Source organism: Mobula birostris, chromosome 19, assembly GCF_030028105.1.
Source record: "Mobula birostris isolate sMobBir1 chromosome 19, sMobBir1.hap1, whole genome shotgun sequence".
NCBI lineage: Eukaryota > Metazoa > Chordata > Chondrichthyes > Myliobatiformes > Myliobatidae > Mobula > Mobula birostris.
Genome location: NC_092388.1, coordinates 9,097,536 through 9,121,771, shown reverse-complemented (window position 1 = coordinate 9,121,771; position 24,236 = coordinate 9,097,536). Strand labels below are relative to the sequence as shown.

The 24,236-nt window shown below is 40.6% G+C and overlaps 1 protein-coding gene across 1 annotated transcript in view; it reads left to right on the top strand.

Annotated features, from left to right (window-relative positions):
- Positions 1 to 24,236, top strand: part of chn2 (chimerin 2) — a 267,250-nt gene that overhangs the window by 195,500 nt on the left and 47,514 nt on the right. Inside the window, exon 7 of the mRNA XM_072283192.1 lies at positions 16,454 to 16,531. Coding sequence (XP_072139293.1) covers positions 16,454 to 16,531 — 78 coding nt within the window. The remainder of the gene's footprint in view (positions 1 to 16,453; positions 16,532 to 24,236) is intronic.

Here is a 24,236-nt window from a genome sequence, read left to right as displayed (position 1 = left end):
TTTAGAATCCAGCAAAGATTAATCGGGCTTTTAATTGGAATAAGCTATTTCATGAAAACACTGATGTGACTAGAATATAAAGGTTATTCATATCAGATATTATGTAAAGTGGAGCATTTTATCAGCATCCATTTTGTACTAAATTTGGATGGAGAATTTTATTCTCCCCTCTCCCTTTTCTTTTTCATGCCTATTCAGGTTCCCCTCTTACCCTTTCTCTTCTCCTCATCTACTCATCACCTCCCTCCAATGCCCCTTCACCTTCCAATGTCTTATTGGATACCTTCTTGTTTGCCTCTTTCCCCATCATCTCCCAGCTTCTTACTTCATTCACCCTTCCCCACCCACCTACCTTACCCTTCACCTGGTCTCACCTATCACCTCCCAGCTGGTACTCCTTCCCCTCCACCCACCTTAGCCTTCACCTGGTCTCACCTATCACCTTCCAGCTGGTACTCCTTCCCCTCCACCCACCTTCTTATTCTAGGTTCTTCTCCCTTCCTTTCCAGTCCTGATGAAGGGTCTCTGCCTGAAACATCGACTGTTTATTCCCTTCCATAAATGCTGCCTGACCAGCTGAGTTCCTCCAGCTCTTTGTGTGTGTTGCTCTAGATTTCCAGCATCTGCAGAATCTCTTGGGTTTTTACGTAAAGTTTAAATGGTGTCTGGAATGACCTGCCAGAGGAGTTGGTGGATGTAGGAACCATCTACAGAAGGACTTAAATTAGCAGGGCATAGCAGAATGTGAAATTTAATGCAGGCAAGTGGGGTGAGTGTAGGTAAGTTTGATAGTGGGCTAGGTACATGGGCTAAAGTCCTGATGAAGGGTCTCAGCCCGAAAGGTCGACTGTTTATTCTCTTCCATAGATGCTACCTGACTTGCTGAGTTCCTCCAGCATTTTGTGTGTGTTGCTTTGGATTTCCAGCATCTGCAGAGTTTATTTTGTTTATGGACTAAAGATTCTGCTTCTGTGCAGTATTAGACCATAAGACCAAAAAATATAGGAACATAAATAGGCCATTTGGCCCATCGAGTCTGCTCCATCAATTCATCATGGCTGATCCAATTTTCCTCTTGGCCCCCAATCTCCTGCCTTCTCCCCATATCCCTTCATGCCCTGACCAATCAAGAATCTATCACCCTCTGCCTTAAATATACATAAAGTTTTGGCCTCTACAACTACCCGTGGCAACGAATTCCACAGATTCACCATTCTCTGGCTAAAGAAATTCCTACTCATCTCCATTCCAAAAGGAGGCCCCTCTATTCTGAGGCTATCTCCTCTGGTCTTAGACTCTCCCACCATAGGAAACATCCTCTCCACATTCACTCTATGAAGATTTTTCACCATTCAATAGGTTTCAATGAGGTCACCCCTCATTCTTCTGAATTCTAACAAATACAGGCCCAGGGCCATCAAATGCTCTTCATATGCCAAGCTGATCAATCCTGGAATCATTTTCGTGAGCCTCCTTTGAACCCGCTCCAGTTTCAGCACATCCTTTCTGAGATACGGGGCCCAAAACTGCTCACAGTACTCCAAGTGAAGCCTCACCAGTGCATTATAAAGTCTCAACATTACATCCTTGGTTTTATATTCTAATCCTCTTGAAATGAATGCTATAGTCACATTTGCCTTCTGCTCCACGGACTCAATCTACAAATTAACCTTTATGGAATCCTGCACAAGGACTCCTAAGTCCACTTGCGCCTCAGTTTTTTGTATTTTCTCTCCCTTTCAAAAATAGTCAACCCTTTCACTTCTTCTACCAAAGTGCCTGACCATACTTCCTGACACTGTATTCCTTTATTCCACTTCTTTGTGCATTCTCTTAATCTAACTCCTTCTGTAGCCTCTTTACTTCCTCAAAACTGCCTGCTGCTCCACCTATCTTTATATCGTCTGCAAACTTTGCAATAAAGACATCAATTCTATCATCCAAATGATTGACATATTATGTAAAAAGAATCGATCCCAACACAGACCCCTGTGGGATACCACTAGTCACTGGCAGCCAACCAGAAATGGCTTACTTTATTCCCATTCTTTGCCTCCTGCTAATCAGCCACTGCTTTATCCCTGCTAGGATCTTTCCTGTAATACTTTGGGCTTGTAGCTTGTTAAGCAGCCTCACGTGTAGCACCTTGTCAATGGCATTCTGAAAATTCAAGCACACAACATCAACCAATTCTCCTTTGTCTATCCTGCTTGTTATTTCTTCAAAGGATTCCAACTGATTTGTCAGGCAAGATTTTCCCATGATGAAACAATGCTGACTACAGCCTAATTATAGACTACTGGCCTATAATTTCCTTTCTTCTGTCTCTCGCCCTTCCTGAAGAGTGGATTTACATTTGCAAATCAAAAGTATTACTCTATCAGTGCGCTGAGTTGTGTCTTTGAAGTTCATTGAGGTTGAAGCCAATGGAAGAAATTGGTTGGTAGAGTATCTCCTCACCTCTTTCGCTTTCTCCCCTCGTCCACTCTCCTCTCCTATCAGATTCCTTCTTCTTCAGCCCTTTATCATTCCCCCTCCCCCACTCACCCGCTTTCTCCCTCGCCTGGTCTCGCCTGTCACCTGCCAGCTTGTACTCCTTTCCAACCACCTTATTTGGTCTTCTCCCCCCTTCCTTTTCAGTCCTGATGAAGTTGGCTGGACCCAAAACATTGACTGTTTATTCCCTTCTCTTGGTGCTGCCTGTGTTTGCTGAGTTCCTCCAGCACCTTGTGTGTGTCTGTGTGTAGCCCAGGATTTCCAACATCTGCAGAATCTCTTGTGTTGATGAATTTCTAGTTTTCTGTTTCTTTGTCAGTAATCAGATGCTGAATGAATTGGGTTATGCGCTGTTAGAAGTTAATTCTCAGTGCTGGGGATTAATTTACAATACTAATATACTTTGATAAATAGTGACTTGGATTCAAATAGACATGTCCTGATTTGGTATGGCTAATTAGTCTATATTTACATTAATGAAATGACTTTGAACTCTTCAGTACATTTGAATCGGGAACTGGGCAGTGAGATGTCATTTTATACAGCTTATGAAGAGGCAAGTGCCTTGCAGAGCCATAACTCCACTCTCACATTTAACACCTTATATGAGTCTGTCTCTCAGTTTGCTGAACAGAATCCAATCATGGCAATGTTCAAATGTCAACAGGAAAAAATACTCTTAACGAAATGTTAACAGGTGATAGGACAAATCTGCTTTGATACTTCATCACTGTAGGCAAATAAGCCATAAACACATCATAAACTGGATATTATCCAATCATAGAAGATCTGTCATTTTAAAATGTGACATAGTTACTCCTTGAGGTGAAGCACAAGTTCAGCTGCTGTTGTGTACCTAGCACGATTAGCTGTCCTTGGTAATCCCTGTTCCATTTCCCTGACGTTACTGTGAATCGCAGATACAGCCTGTACTTCGGTGTTGTTTGTTCTGTTCTACAATTAAGTTTCTGGTTTTGTTATCAATCAGTAGTTCTTGCAATACAGAGAGTTCCATCTTGGAACAAAACACTAAAATGAGAAGCAGCTGTTCCACACTGGCGGCAAAGAATATTGAAAGCACCATAGGCGGCTCATCGATTTCTCCTTCCAGTGAACATATCCCCCCCCCCCCCACAACCATTCTCCACTCTGACCTTCCACTCCTTCGCACCTGCCTGTTACTTCCCCACCGGTTCTCCTCACTCTCCTCCTTCCCTACTATGGTCCACTCTCCTCTCCTATCCGATTCCTTCTCCAGCCCTTGACCATAAGACACAGGAGCAGAATTGGGCCATTCAGCCCCTTGAAGCTGTTCCGCCATTCGATCATGGCAACCCCATTCTCCTGCCTTTTCCCTGTAATTTTTGACACCTTTACTATTCGAGAGCTGAACAACCTCTTCAGGCTATACATGAATTAGAGCTTTCCTCTCCTGCTGCTTGCCGAGGAGGAAAGCTTCTTTACTCCTAACTGCAGTACACACTGCCAAGTTTTCATAAATCTCATGCCTCATGACTCGTGTGTGGCAGCTTAGACCCCAGGATTCCTCTGTTCCTCCATGGCTCCAAGAATCCCTGGCATTAACCTTTCACTCTGTCTTCCAAAGTGCATCTTGTCACACTTTAATGCTCCTCAGCCCAGATCTGCATCCAATCGATGTCCCACTGTAACCTATGACAACCACTACCAACAACACCACGAAGCTCCTCTGCCAGCGTGCTAACTCACCCTTCCACTTCCTCATGATACAGAGCAGGGGTCTCAACAAATCCCTGCAGAACACCACTAGTCACGAACCCCAAGCAGAATATGTGCCATCTACTACCACCTTCTGCCCTCTGTGGACAAGCTGTTTCTGAATCCACACTGCCAGGTTTTAGTGAATCTCATGCCTCACGCCTTTCCGAATGACCCTAACATACAGAACCTTATCAAGTACCTTACCAACATCCATGTACACCACATGTATAGGGGGGCCAGGGAGTCACTGAACAAACACGGGTGAGGGCTCTGACTCTGAGAGAAATGGAGAAGCACAACTCCTGATCCACAGGGGAACTAGAAAGGGATTTTTCTTTCTAAAAACCTGCTTTAGTTTTGTCTGGCATTGCCCCCCCCCCCCCCAAAACTGGCTTCCTTCTGCCACGTGGCAGGTATTGTTAGAATCCCCCGCAAAGCTTCATATTATATTACAGACCAACCTGCATTTTTCTATCATCTTGTTTGTCATTTATGTGACTATGTGGTAAACTGGATCAGCAGAATTGTGGTTGATACCAAGACCAGGGTGGTTGTGAGGAGGACTATTCAAGCTTGCAGCGGGATCTGGAATCTGGGCCAGCTGAAAAATGGCAGATGGATGGCGAAGATTTGCATTTTGGGAAGACAAACCAGGGAGCCTTTGGAAGAGGCAGTCTGCTGGGTGGGTAGTGTCTGCAATGATTTTTTTTTCCTGCTCACTTCTTCATCCTGGGCATGTCCAAGACCTGCAGTAATGTTAGACTGCGAACAATGACCTTTTCTGCTGCCCTGACAGTTCGCTGTAGTTTCCATGCATTGTAAAAGGTGAACATAAAATCAGATAATCGTAAGCTATAAAACCTCACGAGGTATCCTGAAGCAAATTTCAATTCTCTGCATTTCCGTTCACCTGACTTTCTACCTAACAGTTTCAATTATTTAGCAAAACCATGGTAAAAGTAGGATATTTTTGAACGATGAAAGGTAGGAGTGAACAGCAGATATCATTTTTAAGTGGCTGTGTGCGCCTTGTGTGTAAATACCGGTCTTCCTCCTGTTTACAGAACTTGGGCGGGTGGGGGTGTGGGGGCAGAGATCACTGGGAGAGGCCGGTAAAACAATAACTACACTTCACAAGCTGCAGGCGTTTGTAGTTTATTAACTGCATTCTGATCCACAAACACTTCCTCTTACGCTCTCTCAAAGCCGCGGAGGCTGCATTTGTGATGAGTTCTTCACATTGTAATTAATTAAAATAAGATTTTGTGGATTCTGTTAGTGGCTAATTAAAATAAATCGAGGCTTATTGTATTTCAGCAAATAAATGAACAGTCACGATTGACTCATACTTTATTAAATACGTCTTTGTACAATCAATTTTCGTCCTTTTGATTAAAGTAAACCTAGATTTCGTCTCACTGACTGCATAATTCTGTACAAATCAGTTGCCCTTTTACTGATACAATAGAATGTATTACAGAAGAGAAAGAACACAGCCATCTCACATGTTGGTAAAATCTGCACTTGCGTGACTCTCTACAGCTTGATGTGGTTCACTTGCTACTATATTTTTAAAATTTCTGCCAGCACATAATTTATTTTGATTTAAGGAAAGGTGAGTTAATTCCACATTAAAAGAAAGCACTTTGTGCAATACTGTCAGTACCTAGAAACGTAGAAAACCTACAGCACAATACAGGCCCTTCAGCCCACAAGTTGTACCTCAGAAATTACTAGGCTCACCTATAGCCCTCTATTTTTCTCAGCTCCATGTACCTATCTAAAAGTCTCTTAAAAGACCCTATCTATCCGCATCCACCACTATTGCCAGCAGCCCATTCCACGCACTCACCACTCTCTGAGTAAAAAACTTACTGCTGACATCTCCTCTGTACCTTCTCCCCAGCACCTTAAACCTGTGTCCTCTTGTGGCAACCATTTCAGCCGTGGGAAAGGCCTCTGACTATCCACACGATCAATGCCTCTCATCATCTTATACAGCTCTATCAGGTCACCTCTCATCCTCCGTCACTCCAAGGAGAAAAGGCTGAGTTCACTCAACCTATTCTCATAAGGCACACTCCCCAATCTAGGCAACATCCTTGTAAATCTCCCCTGCACCCTTTCTATAGTTTCCACATCCTTCCTGTAGTGAGGCAACCAGAAATGAGCACAGTACTCCAACTGGGGTCTGACCAGGGTCCTATATAGCTGCAACATTACCTCTCAGCTCCAAAATTCAATTCCACGATTGATGAAGGCGAATACAGCGTATGCCTTCTTAACCACAGAGTCAACCTGCGCAGCTGCTTTGAGTGTCCTATAGATTCAGACTCCAAGATCCCTCTGACCCTCCACACTGCCAAGAGTCTTACCATTAATACTATATTCTGCCATCATATTTGACCTACCAAAATGAACCACTTCACACTTATCTGGGTTGAACTCCATCTGCCACTTCTCAGCCCAGTTTTGCATCCTATCAATGTCCCGCTGTAACTTCTGACAGCCCTCCACATTATCCACAACACCCCCAACCTTTGTGTCATCAGCAAACTTACTAACTCATCCCTCCACTTCCTCATCCAGATCATTTATAAAAATCACGAAGAGTAAGGGTCCTAGAACAGATCCCTGAGGCATACCACCGGTCACCGACCTCCATGCAGAATATGACCCATACATTTTGTTTCAGTTATTTTTTTCTGTATCATATATCTAGTTGGATTGAACAGTCTCACGTCATATCTAAAATACAATTGAATCTAAGCTTTCATTAGTAAAACATACACTCAGTGACCACTTTATTAGATACACCTGTACACCTGCTTGTTTATGCAAATATCTAATCAGCCAATCTAGTGGCAGTAACTCAATGCATAAAAGCATGCAGACATGGTCAAGAGGTTCAGTTGTGGTTCAGACCAAACATCAGAATGGAGAAGAAATATGATCTAAGTGACTTTGAACATGGTGCCAGGCGGCGTGATTGGAGTATCTGAGAAACTACAGTTCACCCTGGGATTATCACACACAATAGTCTCTACAGTTCATAGAGAATGGCGAAAGAGAAAAAAAAATAATCCAGTGAGCAGCTGTTCTGTGGATAAAAATACCTTGCTAATAAGAGAGGTCAGAGGAGAATGGTCAGACTGGTTCAAGTTGACAGGAAGGCGAAAATAACTCAAATAACCATGTGTTACGACAGTGGTGTGCAGAAGAGCATCTCGAAATGCACAACACTTCAAACTTTGAAGTGGATGGGCTACAGCAGCAGAAAACCACAAACATACACTTAGTGGCCACTTTATTTGGTACAGGAAAGAACATTACAGCACAAATATCAACAAATGAAATCCGAGTGAACAGATTGTTGTATTCATGCTCGGGTGGTTAGCATGGGGTGTGGTTTACATGACAGTAAGAAGGAAGGGTAGAATTTTGGCCTGACAGTGCAAGGAAAGATCTGAGAAAATAGCAGGATAGAAGAAGGGTTTTGATTAAAAAAGAATCTGAAGACAAACAAAGGGATCTGTGTGTGTGTGTGTGTGTGTGTGTGTGTGGGGTGGGGGTGGAGGAATGGTATACTGGCCAATGAAGTAAGTATGGAGGCCAATGTATTGAAAGATCTAAGTTTATGCTGGATTGGAAATTCATGGAGGTAATGCCTTTGATAAGACTGACATTTTTGGAGTTAGATAGTGAAGGTCAGAGGGTTAATGTAAAGATAGCAATGAATGAGATTGGTGGGAAGAATAAGGATTAAGACTAGTTTTATTTGTCACATGTACAGTGCCTTTTAAAAGTATTCAGTCCACTTTGATCAATTTAACTGAGACTTTTCATTTGTGAATCACATGCTCGTCTTTTCACAGTAGAGCCCAAAAAAACAAGGAAAATTGTAAAGCATGAAATACTAAGCAGAGGTTGATAGATTCTTGACTGGTCAGGGCATGAAGGGATACGGGGCGAAGGCAGGAGAAATGGATCAGCTAAGATGAAGTGGTGGAACAGACTTGATGGGCCAAATGGCCTAACTCTGTTCCTGTATCTTATGTCATGATTGCACACTACTGTAAGTGCAGTACATTCTTGTGTGGGTATCTTTTGTATTGCTCCAGATTGTAATAAATTCCTTATCAATAAAGGTAGAGGAAATTATCCATTCATACCAAATGAGAGCTAAATCCCTGAGACTTTGATCTAATTATCCCAATACCAAACCAGAAATTCATGCCTCACAAGTGCGACAGACCAAATAATACTTGTTTGGCAAGTAACTTCAGATCACAAACTGTGCTCTTTCTTAAAATAAAATTTTTTTCCATGTTTTAAAAAATGTTGTTCCAGGTGTACAATCACAAACACCTTGGGCAGGAAAGGAAGTAGCTGAGCATGTCTGGTCTAAAGGTGGCTTCCTCGTTAATGCTACTGAAGTCTAAGAGCACCACACAATTGTTGTTGGCCATGTAGGATCTTACTTAGAAGAACATACTTAGGAACTGAAGTATACACTTAGTGGCCACTTTATTAGGTACACCTGTTTACTAATGCAATTATCTAATCAGTCAATCGCATGGCAGCAGCTCAGTGCATAATAGCATGCAGAACAAAGTCAAGAGATTCAATTGTTATTCAAACCAAACATCAGAATGTAGAAGAAACGTGACTTTGACCATAGAATGATTGTTGGTGACAGACAGGGTAGTTTAGTATCTCAGAAATTGCTGATCTGGGATCTTCACACACACAACACTCTCTTGAGTTTATAGAGAATGGTATGAAAAACAAAAACAAATATGCATCCAATGAATGGAAGTTCTGCGAGCGAAAATGTCTTGTTAATGAGAGAGGTCAAAGGAGAATGGCCAGACTGGTTCTAGCTGACAGGAAGGTGGAGGTTGAGTGGGATCCGGAATCAGGCATGATAGAATGGTGTAGCAGATTTCATGGGCTGAATAGCCTAATTCTGCTCCTATGTCTTATGGTCTTATGGGCAATAATTCAAATAACCACACATTACAACAGTGTTGTGCAGAAGAGCGTCTCAGAATGCACAACACCTCGCAAAACACTTGAAGTTCCTTGAAGGGCTACAGCAGCAGGTGACCACAAACATACACTCAGTGGCCATTTACGTCAAGAAAAGCTGCTCCACCCACCCGGTAGTGAATAATGTCTTTGACAAATATTTGCTTTGCAGTCTCAGTGACGGGTGAATGTAGGTTAAAATAATCGGATGTTAAGTATGAAATATTATCCTTTAAGTATCCTGACATAACAAATACAAAATCTTCGGGCTGCATGACAGCATAGCAGTTAGTGAAACACTATAGTGGCAGCGATCAGAGGATTGAGTTCGGTTCCTGTCATTGTCTGTAAGGAGTTTGTACATTTTCCCCATGACGGCAGGAGTTCCTCCAGTTCCTCTGATTTTCACCCGCATTTCAATACACTGTAAGATATAGGAACAGAATTGGGCCATTCGGCCCATTGAGTCTGTTCTGTCATTTTATCATGGCTGATCCATTTTTTCTCTCAGCCCAAATCTCCAGCATTTCGCCCGTATCCCTTCATGCCCTGACCAATCAAGAATCTATCAACCTCTGCCTTAAATATACATACCCTTTCTCCTCTTCTTGCCCCTTCTCCTCTTCTCTCTTGCCCTGGTGCCCCTCCTCCTTCCCTTTCTCCCATGGACCACTCTCCTCGCCTGTAAAATTCATTCTTCTTTAGCCCTATACCTCTTCCACCTATCACCTCCCAGTTTGTTACTTCATCCCACCTCCCTCACCCACCCACCTTTCCCCTCGCCTCGTTCCACCTAATTCCTGCCATCTTGTATTTCTTCCCCCTCCCCCACCGTAGAACAATATTGCACGCAGCCACTTGGAGTATTGTGAGCAGTTTTGGGTCCTTTATCGAAGAAATGATGTGATGGCATTGCAGAGGGTCCAGAGGAAGTTCTTGAGAATGAAATGGTTAATGTATGAGGAGCGTTTGATGGCTCTGGGCTTGTACTTGCTGGAGTTTAGAAGAATGAGGGGGGGATATCATTGAAACCTATCAAATATTGAAAGGCCTAGAGAGTTTTCCAGAGTAGTGGAGTCTAGGCTTGGGGCACAGCCTCATGACGTCCCTTTCGAAAGGAGATGACAGGGAGCATCTTTAGCCGGAGGAATTCATTGCCACAGATGGTTGTGGAGGCCAAGTCATTGAGTATATTTAGAAGGTAGGTTAGTAGATTCTTGATGAGTCAGTAGAATGGAATTGAGAGCGAAAATAAATCAGCCATGATGAAATGATGGAGCAGACTCGATGGGCCAAATGGCTTAATTCTGTCCTGATATTTTATGGTCTTATTCTAACTTTAATTTTTTATGTATTGCATTGTACTGCTGCCACAAAGCAACAGATTTCACAACATATTTCAGTGTTAATAAACCTGATTCAGATATCTCTTTTTTCTGTTGGATTTATTCTGTCACAGTAATTTGACCTTGTTGCAATTGCAGTTATGTGGTTTCATCAAACCAGGTAATAAATGGTGTTTAGTTCGCACAGTTGAAATGTTTTCCCTAATTTGGTTGCCGGCAACAACACAAACATAAAACTCATATTTCTAGCAAAACTTAATTAAGTGTAATAAATAAAAGTTGGAAGCCATGGGTGAATGAAAAGCTATTCTTGTTGAGAATGATTAAGCAGTAATCTTCCATTGCCCTGGAGCACATGAGGCTCTGGAACTTTTTATTTTACTTTGGCTCAATGCCAAGACATAAGAGACAAATTTATCAACACATATTTAGGTGAATTCAACAAAACTTCATACAAATTATTATTCCTTCAGAATTTTTTAAAAAGGAAACTGGTATGTAAATGAATGACATTGTAAACAAAAAATGTTAGTAGAAACATAGAAAACCTACAGCACAATACAGGCCCTTCAGCCCACAATGCTGTGCCAAACATGTCCTTACTTTAGAAATTAACTAAGGTTACCCATAGCCCTCTATTTTTCTAAGCTCCATGTACCTATCCAGGAGTCTTTTAAAAGACCCTATTGTATCCGCCTCCACCACCATTGCCGGCAGCCCATTCCACGCACTCGCCACTTTCTGCGCAAAAAAAAAACTTTGCCCTGACATCTCCTCTGTACCTACTTCAAAGCGCCTTAAAACTGTGCCCTCTTGTGTAGAAACTATTCTGTAAAACTTTGCTTTTCCTCATTTATGCACTAAGTATGTATTCTAAATTCCAAACTAAAACATGACAAAGCCAAATAAAATGTTACAAGTTGCTTTTGTTCCACTGCTGAGTGATGCAGAAGGAAGTTCTGTTGCCTCACTGTTCCAGAGATCTAGGTTAGACTCTACAACTCATGTTCTCAGTATTATTTGTTGTTGTTATTATTATTATTTATTTTGCACAGCTTGTTCTTTTTGCACATTGCTTTTCAGTCTTATAGTTTTTCATCAATTTTTTTGTACTTCTTTGTTCTACTGTGAATGCCCGCAAGAAAATGAATCTCAAATAGGCAACATACGAACTTTGAAAATAAATTTTCTTTGAACTCTGAAGTTTAAACTTTGAGTACAGCTTATCCGAATTAAGTTGTAGAAGGAAATGTATGTTACTGAATGCTTCAGCACCATGAAATACAGTGCTGGTTAATTGTGACACACCAGAACCTTTTAAGTTTTTTGAAACTTTACTCACTCCAACACTGAACTGATTCCACAACTTATGGACTCACTTCCAAGAACTTTCCAACTCATGTTCTCAGTATTATTTGTGTATTTGTGCAGTTTGTCTTTTTCTCATTGACTGTTTGTCAGTCTTTGTAATTCTTCATTGACTCACTTGTATCTTTCTGCTCTACTGTGAACGCCTGCACAAAAATAAACCTCAAGGTAGTATATGGCAACACATAGGTACTTTTGAATACACATTTACTTTGAACTTTGGTTGGTAACTGTGTACATAATCCCTATGATCATGTAGTTTCCCCATGTGCTTCAGATTCCTCCCATGTGCTGATGATATACTGACTGATAGATAATTGACTGATGTAACATTCTCCTGATGTAGTTGGACGGAAAGGGAACTAGGGACTAGATGATGGATATATATACAAGAGGTTGCAGGAAAGTTAAATGGATGAAAGAGACGGTACGTTGTTAAGGACAAGATCCTTGAGAGTGTAGATGAGCAGAGGGAACTTGGGGTTTAAGGTCTTAGTAGCTACACAGATTGATAGGGTGGTTAAGAAGGCATATGGCATGCTTGACTGCATTAGTATAGGCATTGAGTTCAAAAATCGGGAAGTTATGATGCAGCTTTAGTTGGGCTGCATACAGTTCTGGTCAGCCCCTTATAGGAAGGATGTCAAGACTTTGGAGAGGGTGCAGGAGGTTTACCAGGATGTTGATTGGATTAGAAGGATGAGCTATAATGAGAGATTATAGCTTGGTCTGTTTTCTTTGGAGCGGTGGAGGCAGAGGGGAGACCTGATGAAGAGTTATAGGATGATGAGAGGCTTAGATAGAGCAGACAGTGTCTTTCTCCTAAGTTGAGAGGACATAAGTTCAAAGGAGACGTGAAGGCCAACTTTTTTTACACAGAGAGCTGTGGGTCCTTGGAATGTGCTGCCTTTGGTGGTGGTCGAGACAGAAACTTTCGAGACTATTAAGAGACATTTAGATCGGCACATGAAGGTGAGGAAAATGGAAGGATACGGTCATTGTGTAGGCAGAGGAGTAGTATAGTTGGCCATTTGATTAATTTATTTGGTTCAGCACAACATTGTGGGCCAGATGTCCTGTTCCTGTGCTGTACTGGTCTATGTTCTATCAATGGGATACTCTACATGGGATGCTTCTGAGAGCTTGCCCAGAATCAACAGGCTGAATGAGTAAGCTTACAGGATGTAATCTGTGATATATAAGAACATGAATATTTTTCTTGGTCCAGTTCCTTCATTGCTTATACTTAACCATTTCCATTAGTTTAAATATCAGAAGGAAGTTACAATTAAAAACTGAATTTGCCAGCTGTTCATATTGGAAGTAAATTTGTATTATTGAGGTGCAAACAATGACCTTCAAACACTCTATCATACAGATACCGCAGCTAAGTGATTTGACCGTGTAGGTAAAATGCAACAGAATACCGTGGGGTGGCACGATTAACACTATCACAGTACCAACAACCTGGGTTCAATTCCTGGTACTGACTAGAGGAGTTTGTACATTCCCTCATGCCAGCATGGATTTTCAATGGCACGTTTCCTGCAGGTTATGCATGTAGTTGAGTGGCTTGGGCTCATTAGGGCCTGTTACCGTGCTGTGTTTCTAAATAAAATAAATAAATGCATGGCCGGGCACTGCGGTAGTATCACGGCTGAGAGATGTGACTGTGTAAGTAAAAAGCAACAGAACATTGTGGGATAGCGTGGTGGCGTAGCTGTTAGTATAATGCTCTTTCAGTGCCGGCAATCTGGGCTCAGTTCCCACTGCTCTCTGTAAGAAGCTTGTACTTTCTCTTCATGACTATATGGGCTTCCTCCCTCATTCCAAAGACGTAGGGATTCATAGTTAGTTGGTCACATGGAGGTAATTGGGTGGTGTGGGCCCTCAAGAGCACGTTACCATGCTGTATCTCTTAATAAGATAAGTAAATAAATATGGTGCTGATTTTCAGAATCTGTCAAAAAAACTTGTTTGTACTGAATCATAAAATCAGAGAATTTTGCTATTTGGAAGCTGAATAGTTCTTTGTTTTGCTAAAAGCTGTTGTTGAAAGAACACACTCTGAGATGTTTATTTTTCCCAAATAATTGAGCTTTGGACGATGCAGTGAAGTCTGATGCCTGGCAAGTTCACACTATCAGCACAACCTAGGGAATTGTCAAGGAAAGTAGTATGACAAGGTGCATATGGTCCAAATGAACAGTAGATTCCCCCATGTTGCCTTTGTGCTCATGGCCTTCAGTAAACTGAGATAAAGCACATGCCCTCACCTCACAGTGCATGAGGGATAAAAATATGACATATCTGTAAGCAGGCAGCCTCTTGAGTCCAGATGAAAGGTATCAGTCTGGGAATTTCCCTCCCCAGATGCTGCCTGACCCTCAGAGTTTTCCAGCTGTTTGTTTCTTGGCGTGCATTTCAGCATCTGCAGTCTCGTGGTTCCGCCTCTTGTATCTCGTGTTTGGTTGATTTTGCTGGTTGTGCCATTGTGCTGGTGTCCGTCGTGTTCAGGAAAGTCTTTAATGTGGAAAATCCGTTGCACTGCGGCAGTTCCACTGTCTCGAGCTCAGAAAATAATAACCTAACAGTTCACTTTCAGAACTGGAATCGGGGTTACCATCACTGACATACAACATGTTATGAAATTTGTTTTGTGGCAGCAGTACAGTGCACAACATAAAACATTAATTTAAGTTACAATAATGAATATTTAGAAAGATAGGAAAGTGAGGGATTAAATTTGTTTAAAATGAAGTAATATAATTCTCTGAGAATCATATCTATATCAAGCTTTATTTTGGGATTGTGCCTCGATTGTACTTCAGTGTGAACTAATGGTTTGGTAGCTATTGATGCATTTATCAATTCTGGTATTCTGATCACCTTTAGGCTTAAGAATCCGATGTTTGTGCAATTTTAGTGCTTCATGTTCAATAATCCTCAAAATCCATCCATGGACAACTTAATATTGAAGGAAATCATAGATTGGATTGAGGAATTTTGAACTGGAGGATGTAAAATAAAATCTGATTCGGAACCTGATTTTATTCTCATGTTTATCACAGCATCAATACCAATCTTATCAATACATTTAAATTCATATGTTCTGATGTTTTAGAAAAGACAATTAGACAAGTCATATGCATAGGAAATGTTATATTTACCCATCCTACATCCATTATTATTCTGAATATTTAGACTTGGAGAAAGCACCACAGTACTACTGTGCTTAGTACTTTTGACATCACGTCTTTGATTTTGTACAAAATCTCTATTAATGTAAAATTTTGTGAATTAAAGATTAGTTTTATTTGTCACATTTGTATCGAGGCACGCAGTGAAATTCATCACTTGCATCAATGACCAACACACTCCAAGTACGTGCGTGGAGGGCAGCCCACAAGTGTGGCCAGGCTTCTGGTACCAGCACAGCACGTCCGCAAGTTACTTCCGCTAACTCATACATCTTTGGAATGTGGGAGGAAACCAGAGCATCTGGCAGAAATCCATGCGGGGAGGACATATAAATAACTCCTTTCAGACTGCAGCGGGAACTGAACCCTGATTACTTGTGCTGTAAAGCGTTCGGCTAACTGCAACACTACTGTGGCAGCTCATTATTTTATTAAATGTTAATGATTTCATAACTCCAGGCATTAACATATAAAACTGCACATTTCAAATGGGCTTTAAAAGGATTGAAAGCCCTGTTAATCCTCTAATTTCATGTTTTATAAGTGATTAATTTCCCAAGGATATCAAAAAGGATTTGCATATAGCAAGATTAGCTCGAGTGTATCTTTTTTTTTGCTACACTTTAATTCCATGCGTTGATTCGAAGACCTTACAACTCCTGGCTCTGATTTGCTGTGTAATTGGATGCAGTGTTTGACCAGTTCTGTCTGAGCGGGTTTCTTTAATGTGGTACCATGCAGAACGGATCAGCTCTTTGAAATCCGCAGTGGTCTTAGGGTGCAGAGGTACCACCCCCTGCCTAAAGTTTCTTCAGCGTCTGTCTGGAAACCGTTGCCAAGGTTTTGCAGGGTTCATGAATGTGAGCTTTTGTCTGCAGCACACGTCTGTCTCGAGTGCTCACACAGACCTTAAAGCAAAGGCTCTTTCAGATGCACAAGTCCCCTCCATCACACAAGACAGCCCATTCAAGTCACATGCCTGAGGTCTCGGCCGAATGGAGTACAGCTGCTGCCACTTTGGTTACTAACATTAGCAGCTGCTGGGCAAACTTGAGAAACTCCACTGCAGAGGACAGGGAATGTTGCTCAGACCCTCATGCCATGCCGTCTCAGAAACTCTGGTCGGGGAGTGAACTGACACATCCCTCTGTTATGCACAAAACTAAAAAGGATACAAAACATCAAGAGATGGTGGCTGTGAGCCTGGGGATGAAAGTGGGTAGAAGGAGTACAGTGTTATGGCAACCTCTGAAACTTTTTGCCTATTCACAGATCACCTCGCTTGTCAGAAGGGCTGCCTTGAAGCAAAATGAGAACAACTTCAATTATGAGAAAGCTCACAATTTTAAGGTAAGGCTGTTTTTCTTTATATAGATTTGTTGTTTTAAAAATGCTCTGTCCAATGACACTTGACACTTGTAATTAGCAAATCCACTATGCATGACTATTGCTCTTAATGTATGTTCTGATCAGAAGTTGTTCAAATTTGCTTTCCCTGTCACTGCAGTTTTTCATTTAAAATATGAGGACCACAGATGTATCTAGAAGCAACATATACTGGAATTTTAAACATGTTTATGTTTCTTTATCATGCTTGAAGCTTTACATATCTGTCTTTATATCAGAATTGGGGTTCAGTTTTCATGTTTGTTTTCCTGAAAAAATTGGTCTTTCATAGTATATAATTAAAAATGATTTGAAAATATAACTTTATATGATTGAGAATGTTTCTGCAGCAAAAGTCTTTAATTGTATCTACTTAAAATGGTTTGAAAGTAAAACTTTATATGATTGAGAATGTTTCTGTCACAAAGGAGTAAAGCAACTGTAGATATGCTTGCATATGCTGGAAGTCTGCACAAGCACAACAGCTGCCTTCTCTTACTCCTCACTTCTATAGATAATGGAATTGCTCAGAGTTCTGTGATTTGAAAATGGAAATTCACTTTGCAAAGAACTTCAAGATTATTTATGTCATTTCCAGTACACAAACGTAAACGAGAACAAAATAATTGTTACTCAGAAACGATGCAACACAAAGAAAACACAGTGAGATAAAGAGCACAATGATTTTTAACAAAAAACATAATGAATGTAAATACACAAGGTAGCTTAGATACATAAGATAACGTTCGGTACAGGAGTAGCTGTACATTATGTGACTGACAGGAAATGATTAAGTAGTGGTTTTGGGAGTTGGTGGAGGTGTTGATCACTTACTGCTTGGAGAAAATAACTGTTTTTGAGTCTGGTGGCCCTGGCGTGAATGCTACGAACCCTCTTTCCTGCTGGGAGTGGGACAAGCAGTCCATGAGCAGGGTGGGTGGATCCTTTATGATATTGCTGGCTTTTGATGTAAGTCAAAGTCCTGCAAGCTATTCAGGCTGCTATACATTTTTGCCACACGTTGCTGCTCATTTGGTAATTTGAAGTATCAAGCTGTTTACTGTTGGAAAGCTAATCACATTCCTGTTTGGCAGTTCACAGTTACGCATTCTCGAAAGTACAATGAACAGTGAAACATGTTTAAGTTTGAAATGTTCTTATGTCTGTATGATCATTTATTTAGAGACACAGTGCTCATTCTGCCCAATGAGCTGCGCTGCCCAGCAACCCAAGTATTAACCCTAGCCTAATCACGGACAGTTTACAATGACCAATGAACTTAGTAACCAGTACGTCTTTGGAATGTGGGAGGAAACTGGAACACGTGGAGGAAACCCATGGAGTGACAGGGAGAACATACAAATGCCTTTCAGATGGTGCCAGCCAGGGTGAAGTAGGTGGGTTTCTGGGCAGCGCAGGTCATGGGGCCAATGGGCCTGTTCCACACTGTATCTCTAAGTAAGCAAGTAAATAAATATACATTTAGTATGGCCATTAGTCTAGCGGAGTGGAGATGCATCTCTACCAAAGGAGGTGTAAGACACTCCTTCCCTCCGCTGGCCTGTAGGGCAAGAAGTAGCACCTGCTCAGCCCTTCGATCAGGGTCATGTGAAGCCATGGGAGTAGATGGTCATATGAGCCACTGGTACATATCACAAGTCCTGGTTGTGCGACCACTGAGGCCAGGCAGATAATCTCTGAAGAGCATTGATAATGGCTGGGGTCACCCATCTTGCAAAGGCACTGCCCAGAAGAAAGCAATGGCAAACCACTTCTGTAGAAAAAATTATCAAGATCAATCCATGGTCATGGAAAGACCATGATTGCCCACATCATACGACACGGCACATAATGATGATGTCATATGACACGGCACATAATGATGATGGATACGGCAATGAGAAGAGCTAGCATTGTGATTGACAAGAGAATAAACAAAAACCTTTGGTAGATTCTTTCAAAAGAATTATAATGCATCCAGTGCAATTACCCTCTTTTATGTGCAGTTATGATGCATACGTAAAATCTATTTCTTTTTGCTCAGATTACATACTGTACACCACCAAAATTAGAATTTTTAACACCATACATCTTGGTAATGAACCAAAATATTGCACTTTTGTCGTGCTGTTTGTCAAGTGTTGAAGTATTGTGATTTGGTCAATATTTTATAAAGGTCAAAGTGGCAATGGTTATATTGAAAGCAAAGGTTAATAGTTTCTTGATTTGTAAGGGTGTCAAAGGGGAAGGCAGGCGAATGGGGTTGGGAGGGAAAATAAATCAGCCATGTTGGAATGATAGAGTAGACTTGATGGGCCAAATGGCCTACTTCTGCTCCTTATATTTTATGGTTTTATTATAACGAACAGTAATTTTTTATGTATTGCATTATACTGCTGCCATTAAGCAACACGTTACACAACATGTCAGTGAAAAATGAACAGGATTCAGAAATCTCTATACTTGTTGATTTATTCTGTCGCATTTCATTGACCTTATGCAATTGCAGTTATGTGGCTTCATCAAACCAGGTAATAAATGGTGTTTGGTTTCCAGAATTGAAATATTTTCCCTTATTTGGTTGCCAGTAACAATCCAGACATAAAACTCATATTTCTACTAAAATGTAATTAGACTAGTAACTAAGAGCTGGAAGCCATGGGTGAATGAAAAGCTATTCTTGTTGAGAGTGATAAAGCAGTAATCTTAAATTACAATAATTATCTCAGAGAGGGATAATAAATCAGCCATAATTGAATGGCAGAGCAGGCTCGATGGGCCAAATGGCCTAATCCTGCTCCTATGTCTTATGATCAAAGGAGCTTTGAAATGAAATAATGTAACCCTACATCAAAATTATGCTGGTTTGTGACCCAAAATATCCACAGTTTCTTTCCCCAACAAATACTGCTTGAGCCGCTGAGTTCCTCTAGCAGGTAGTTTTCTGTTCCAAGTTTCAGCTTCTGCACTCACATCTAACAGTTACCATTTTAGTTTTACAAAGAAGTTTGGAAATAAATTCTGAATACAAAACTTAATTGAAAATAGTCTAATAGTCTTCATAGCTTTCTGGCAGCCTGTTGCTCTGATATTCTTGCATTGTTGAGGTACAGGAGCCTGCAGACACATACTCAATGACTCAGAAGCAGATTCTTCCTCTGCCATCAGATTTCGGAATAGACATTGAACCCACAAACACTGCCTCACTACTTTTTTTCTCTTTTTGTACTACTTATATATATTTTAAAAGGTTAAATTAAATATATACATATTTGCAAGAAAAAGTTTGCGAACCCTTTGCAATTACCTGTTTTTCTGCACTAATTACTCATAAAATGTGGTCTGATCTTCATCTAAGTCATAATAATAGACAGACACAATCTACCTGAACATAACACACAAACAATTGTACTTTTCATGTCTTTATTGAACACATTGTTCAATCATTCACAGTCCAGGCTGGCAAAGTATGCAAACCCTTGTGTCTAATAACTGGTAGAACTTTCTTTAGCAGCAATAACCTCCACCAAATGTTTCCTGTAGCTGCTGATCAAACTTGCACAGTGGTGAGAGGAAATTTTAGACCATTTCTCCATACAAAACTGTTTCAGTTCATCAATATTTCTGGGATATCTAGCTTGAACAGCCCTCTTCAGGTCATGCCACAGCATCTCAGTTGGGTTTGGACTCTGATCTGGCCATTCCAAAACATGAATTTGACCTGACTCCAAACAGACTTTGTAGAAGGCATTACCGCAGAGGTTCACGGAATTTGCCAGTGATATTAAACTTGATTCTGATAATTTGATCACCTAACATTCAGCACAGATAGAAGAGGAGTATTGCTTGCTTGAAGCTTTAGCCCCACAAACCTTAATGCCAACGTTTTATTCCATTTATGTGCTGTACCACATTTAATTGCATTCTCTTGTTAGCTGTGGTTATGTTAATATTTTCATAATGTTAATTTTGCACATCATTTAATGTTTTGCTATTAAAACGGCAGAGTAGCGTAGCAGTTAGTGTTAGGACGCCAGCAACTCAAGTTCTGTTCTGTCAGTGTCTGTAAACAGTTTGTACATTCTCTCTGTGACCTCATGGGTTTCCTCCACGTGTTCCAGTTTCCTCCCAGATGTCAAGGACATACGGGTTAGTAGGTTAATTGGTCACATGGTGTGATTGGATTGGCCTGTCACCATGCTCAAAATTAAAAGGTCAAAGTAGATTTATTACCTTCATGCACACTTCATCTCATGTTCTCAATATTTATTATTTATTTATTTATTTTAAAATTATTATTTCTTTCTTTCTGTATTTGCACGGTTTGGTATCTTTTGTGCACTGGTTGAACGTCCGAGCTGTTGCGGTCTTTCATTGATTCTATTATGGTTATTATTCTATTGTGGATTTAATCAAAATGCCCACAAGAAAATGAATCTCAGGGTTGTATATGATAATAAATTAACTTTGAATTTTGAACTTTGAAGCCTAATCTTAAATGAAGAAATCCCAATTTGCAGCAAGGCCTTAGTCGACTTTAGTTCTGTCTTGTCAGTAACAGCATGCTGAAATATCTGTGTGCTTTGTATACCCCCATCGAACATGAACATTTTCATTACCAGGTTCGTTCTTGCAAACCTCCTCTGGACCCTGACCAGCACAGCATATCCTTCTTTCAATATCAGGCCCAAAACTGATCAACACCTCAAAGTCTCAGCATTACATCCTTGCTTTTCTATTCTCGTTCTCTCGAAATTAATGCTAACATTGCATTTGCCATTCTTACTCTTCTCTCAATGGCAGAGGAATTAAACCATTGTGTGTCTGCCTTTATGGAAGTCAGAGAAAATGGAAATGGTGAAGAATAACAGGTTGTGTGAAAAAAGGAACAGGAAGAGATGGGCTAAACATGTGTTACTCTAGTTAGGAAGGGTAAGACACATTATCGGAATATGTGTCGGAAAAGAAAATTGTAAGTAATTAAATTATGTAACACGTACAAAATGCTGGAAGAACTCAGTAGGTCCGAAAAGCCTTTGAAGAAAGGGTCTCAGCCCAAAAACATCAATTGTTTATTTATTTCCACAGAGTTCCTCCAGCATTTTAAGTATGTGTTTCTTCGGATAACTGCATCTGCAGAATTTCTTGTGTTTATAATTTAAGTTACATTTTGATAACAGAATGATGGCTACAGGAAGACTTAATTAAGTAGCAGACTATGTGCTGATTACAGAATAAAATGATTATCCACAGGTCTGACAGCAAATCCAATTTTCTATGACAATAGGTGCACACTATAACACAATTAGTGAAGATCTTGCTGCTGTGTTCCATGTCTCTACTTTTGTCTGTATTTCCCTGTTACCACATTAGCACAATCTCCGTCATTATTTACTCGTTATTCATTAACATCATCATGTGTTGTGTCGTATGATGTGGGTGATAGTGGTCCCATGGCCATGATTGTTCTTAGCAAAATTTTCTATAGAAGTGTTCTGTCATTGCCTTCTTCTGGGCAGTGTCTTTATAAGATGGGTGATTCTAGTCATTATCAATATTCTTCAGAGATTGTCTGCCTAGCATCAGTGGTCCCATAACTGGGTCTTGTGATATGCACCAGCTGCTCGTAAGACCATCCACCACCTGCTCCCAATGGCTTCACATCACCCTGATCGGGGGGAGGGGGCGAAGCAGGTGCTACACATTGTCCAAGAGTGACCTGCAGGCTAGTGAACGGATGGAAGGAGCACCTTACACCTCCATTGGTGGAGACATACTGTATCTCCATCTCGCCACTGACTAGTTATTAGACCTCACTATTCTTTCCCCTACAACAGGAGGGAATTCTTTTCTCAAACATATTGGAAGGTGATTTCTGAATTCTGTATTGTGAAATTACATAACCTGAATAGTGATAATAAGTATCACCTGTGTTAACATTTAGAATTTATAAAAAATTAATTATTTAACTGAAATTTCATTCGGGGCATCCCAAGGTTTTGAAAGAGGTGCAGTAGTTTCAAAGGATCATTTATTATCAAAGTATACAACTCTGAAATTCTTCTTCTCCAGATAGCCACAGAACCAAGAAAGAAAAGAACGGAAGTATGATCATTAACTCCCAAATCCCTCCTCCCCACACAAGAAAAATGAACAAAAGCAGATTGACCCCCAAATCCCCCTCTCCCCCACACAAAAAACAAGAAAGATTGGGTGAAAAACAGGGAATATATATATATATATAACTAAGTCTGAAAAGAAGTCTACAGTCTAAGTCCATATCCAAAACGCAGAAAACCTGGGAACATTCTCTAGGCGCAGCAGCAAGCCTTTCCCTCTCCGGCAGCAGAGCGATTCCTCAGCTATCCAAATGCAGTCTCCCCTCTCTGTAGCAGTGCGATCAAGCCAGTGATCTTACAAAACTCAACCTTATAAGCCATCTTACCACAGTCAGCGGGTTCTGGAATAACTTAGTTGGGTAACTGCAAGGATGATTGCTGAGACTTGTCTGTTCATAATGTATGTCAATCTTAAGGATGAGTGGATTGAGTATGATAGTCATACAGGTTTACTCATGACACTATGCTAGGTGATGGTGGCTTTATAAGGATATTGCTTCGTGGGGGGATATGGATAGCCTGAATGAATGAGTAAAAGCATGGCAAACTGGGTCTTTAATTCTGAAAGCTAAGAATGGCAGGTGCTGAGCTACCACTGCATTTAGAAGAATGAGAAACATATGACATTCTTATAAGGTTGAGAAGCTAGAAGAAGATGAGATATTTCCCCTGGCTTAATCAAGGATCAGATTTATTCACCATGTACATTTACATGCACTAAGAATTTGCTGTTAGATCCGCAGTTTCTGAGATACTCAAACCACCCAGTCTGGCACCAACAATCATTCTGCAGACAAATTCACATTTCTTCCCCATTCTGTTTCGTCGGATCAACAACTGAACCTCTTGAACATGTCTGCATGATTCCGTGCATTGAGTTGCTGCCATATGATTGGTTGATCATGATCGTGTTTCTATGAATGCCAACAAGAAATGAATGGCAGGATAGAATATGGTGACTTTTATGTACTTTGAAAATAAATACACTTTGAACTTTGATTAGATTCTTGCATAAACGAGTTGGTGTGTGGCGAGTTAATAAAGTGGCCAACTGAGGCGACGATGTGTTGCTTGGATTTCCAGTGTTTGCAGATTTTCTCATTATCTTGTCCATGTTATGATCTATTTGTTAAGATCTAAAACTAGATTTGTTAAGATCTTACATGGGGTAAGAAACCCCATGATGATAACCATTGTTATTTATGTGATTTTGCCATTCACAAATTGACTGCTGCATTTAACTTCTTAATTTCATATCAAGTAATTAATTGTCTTTAAAGCCATGAACCGAGCAGTCAATTCAAAGTACATTTATTATCAAAGAAAATACAGATTATACAACCTTGAGATTTGTTTGTTTGCAGGTAGCCACAAAGCAAGAAACCCAAAAAAAAACCCAATTAAATAAAAAAAAAGAATAAAAATAAAAATACCATCTGAAACCTGGTTAGGCGAGGGGTTCATGAACTGCCCCAGCCATGGTGCTTCGTGCCCGCTAATATGATGAACTGATTAGCGAGGCTTTAGGCCTGCTCCAGGCTGCTTTGGGG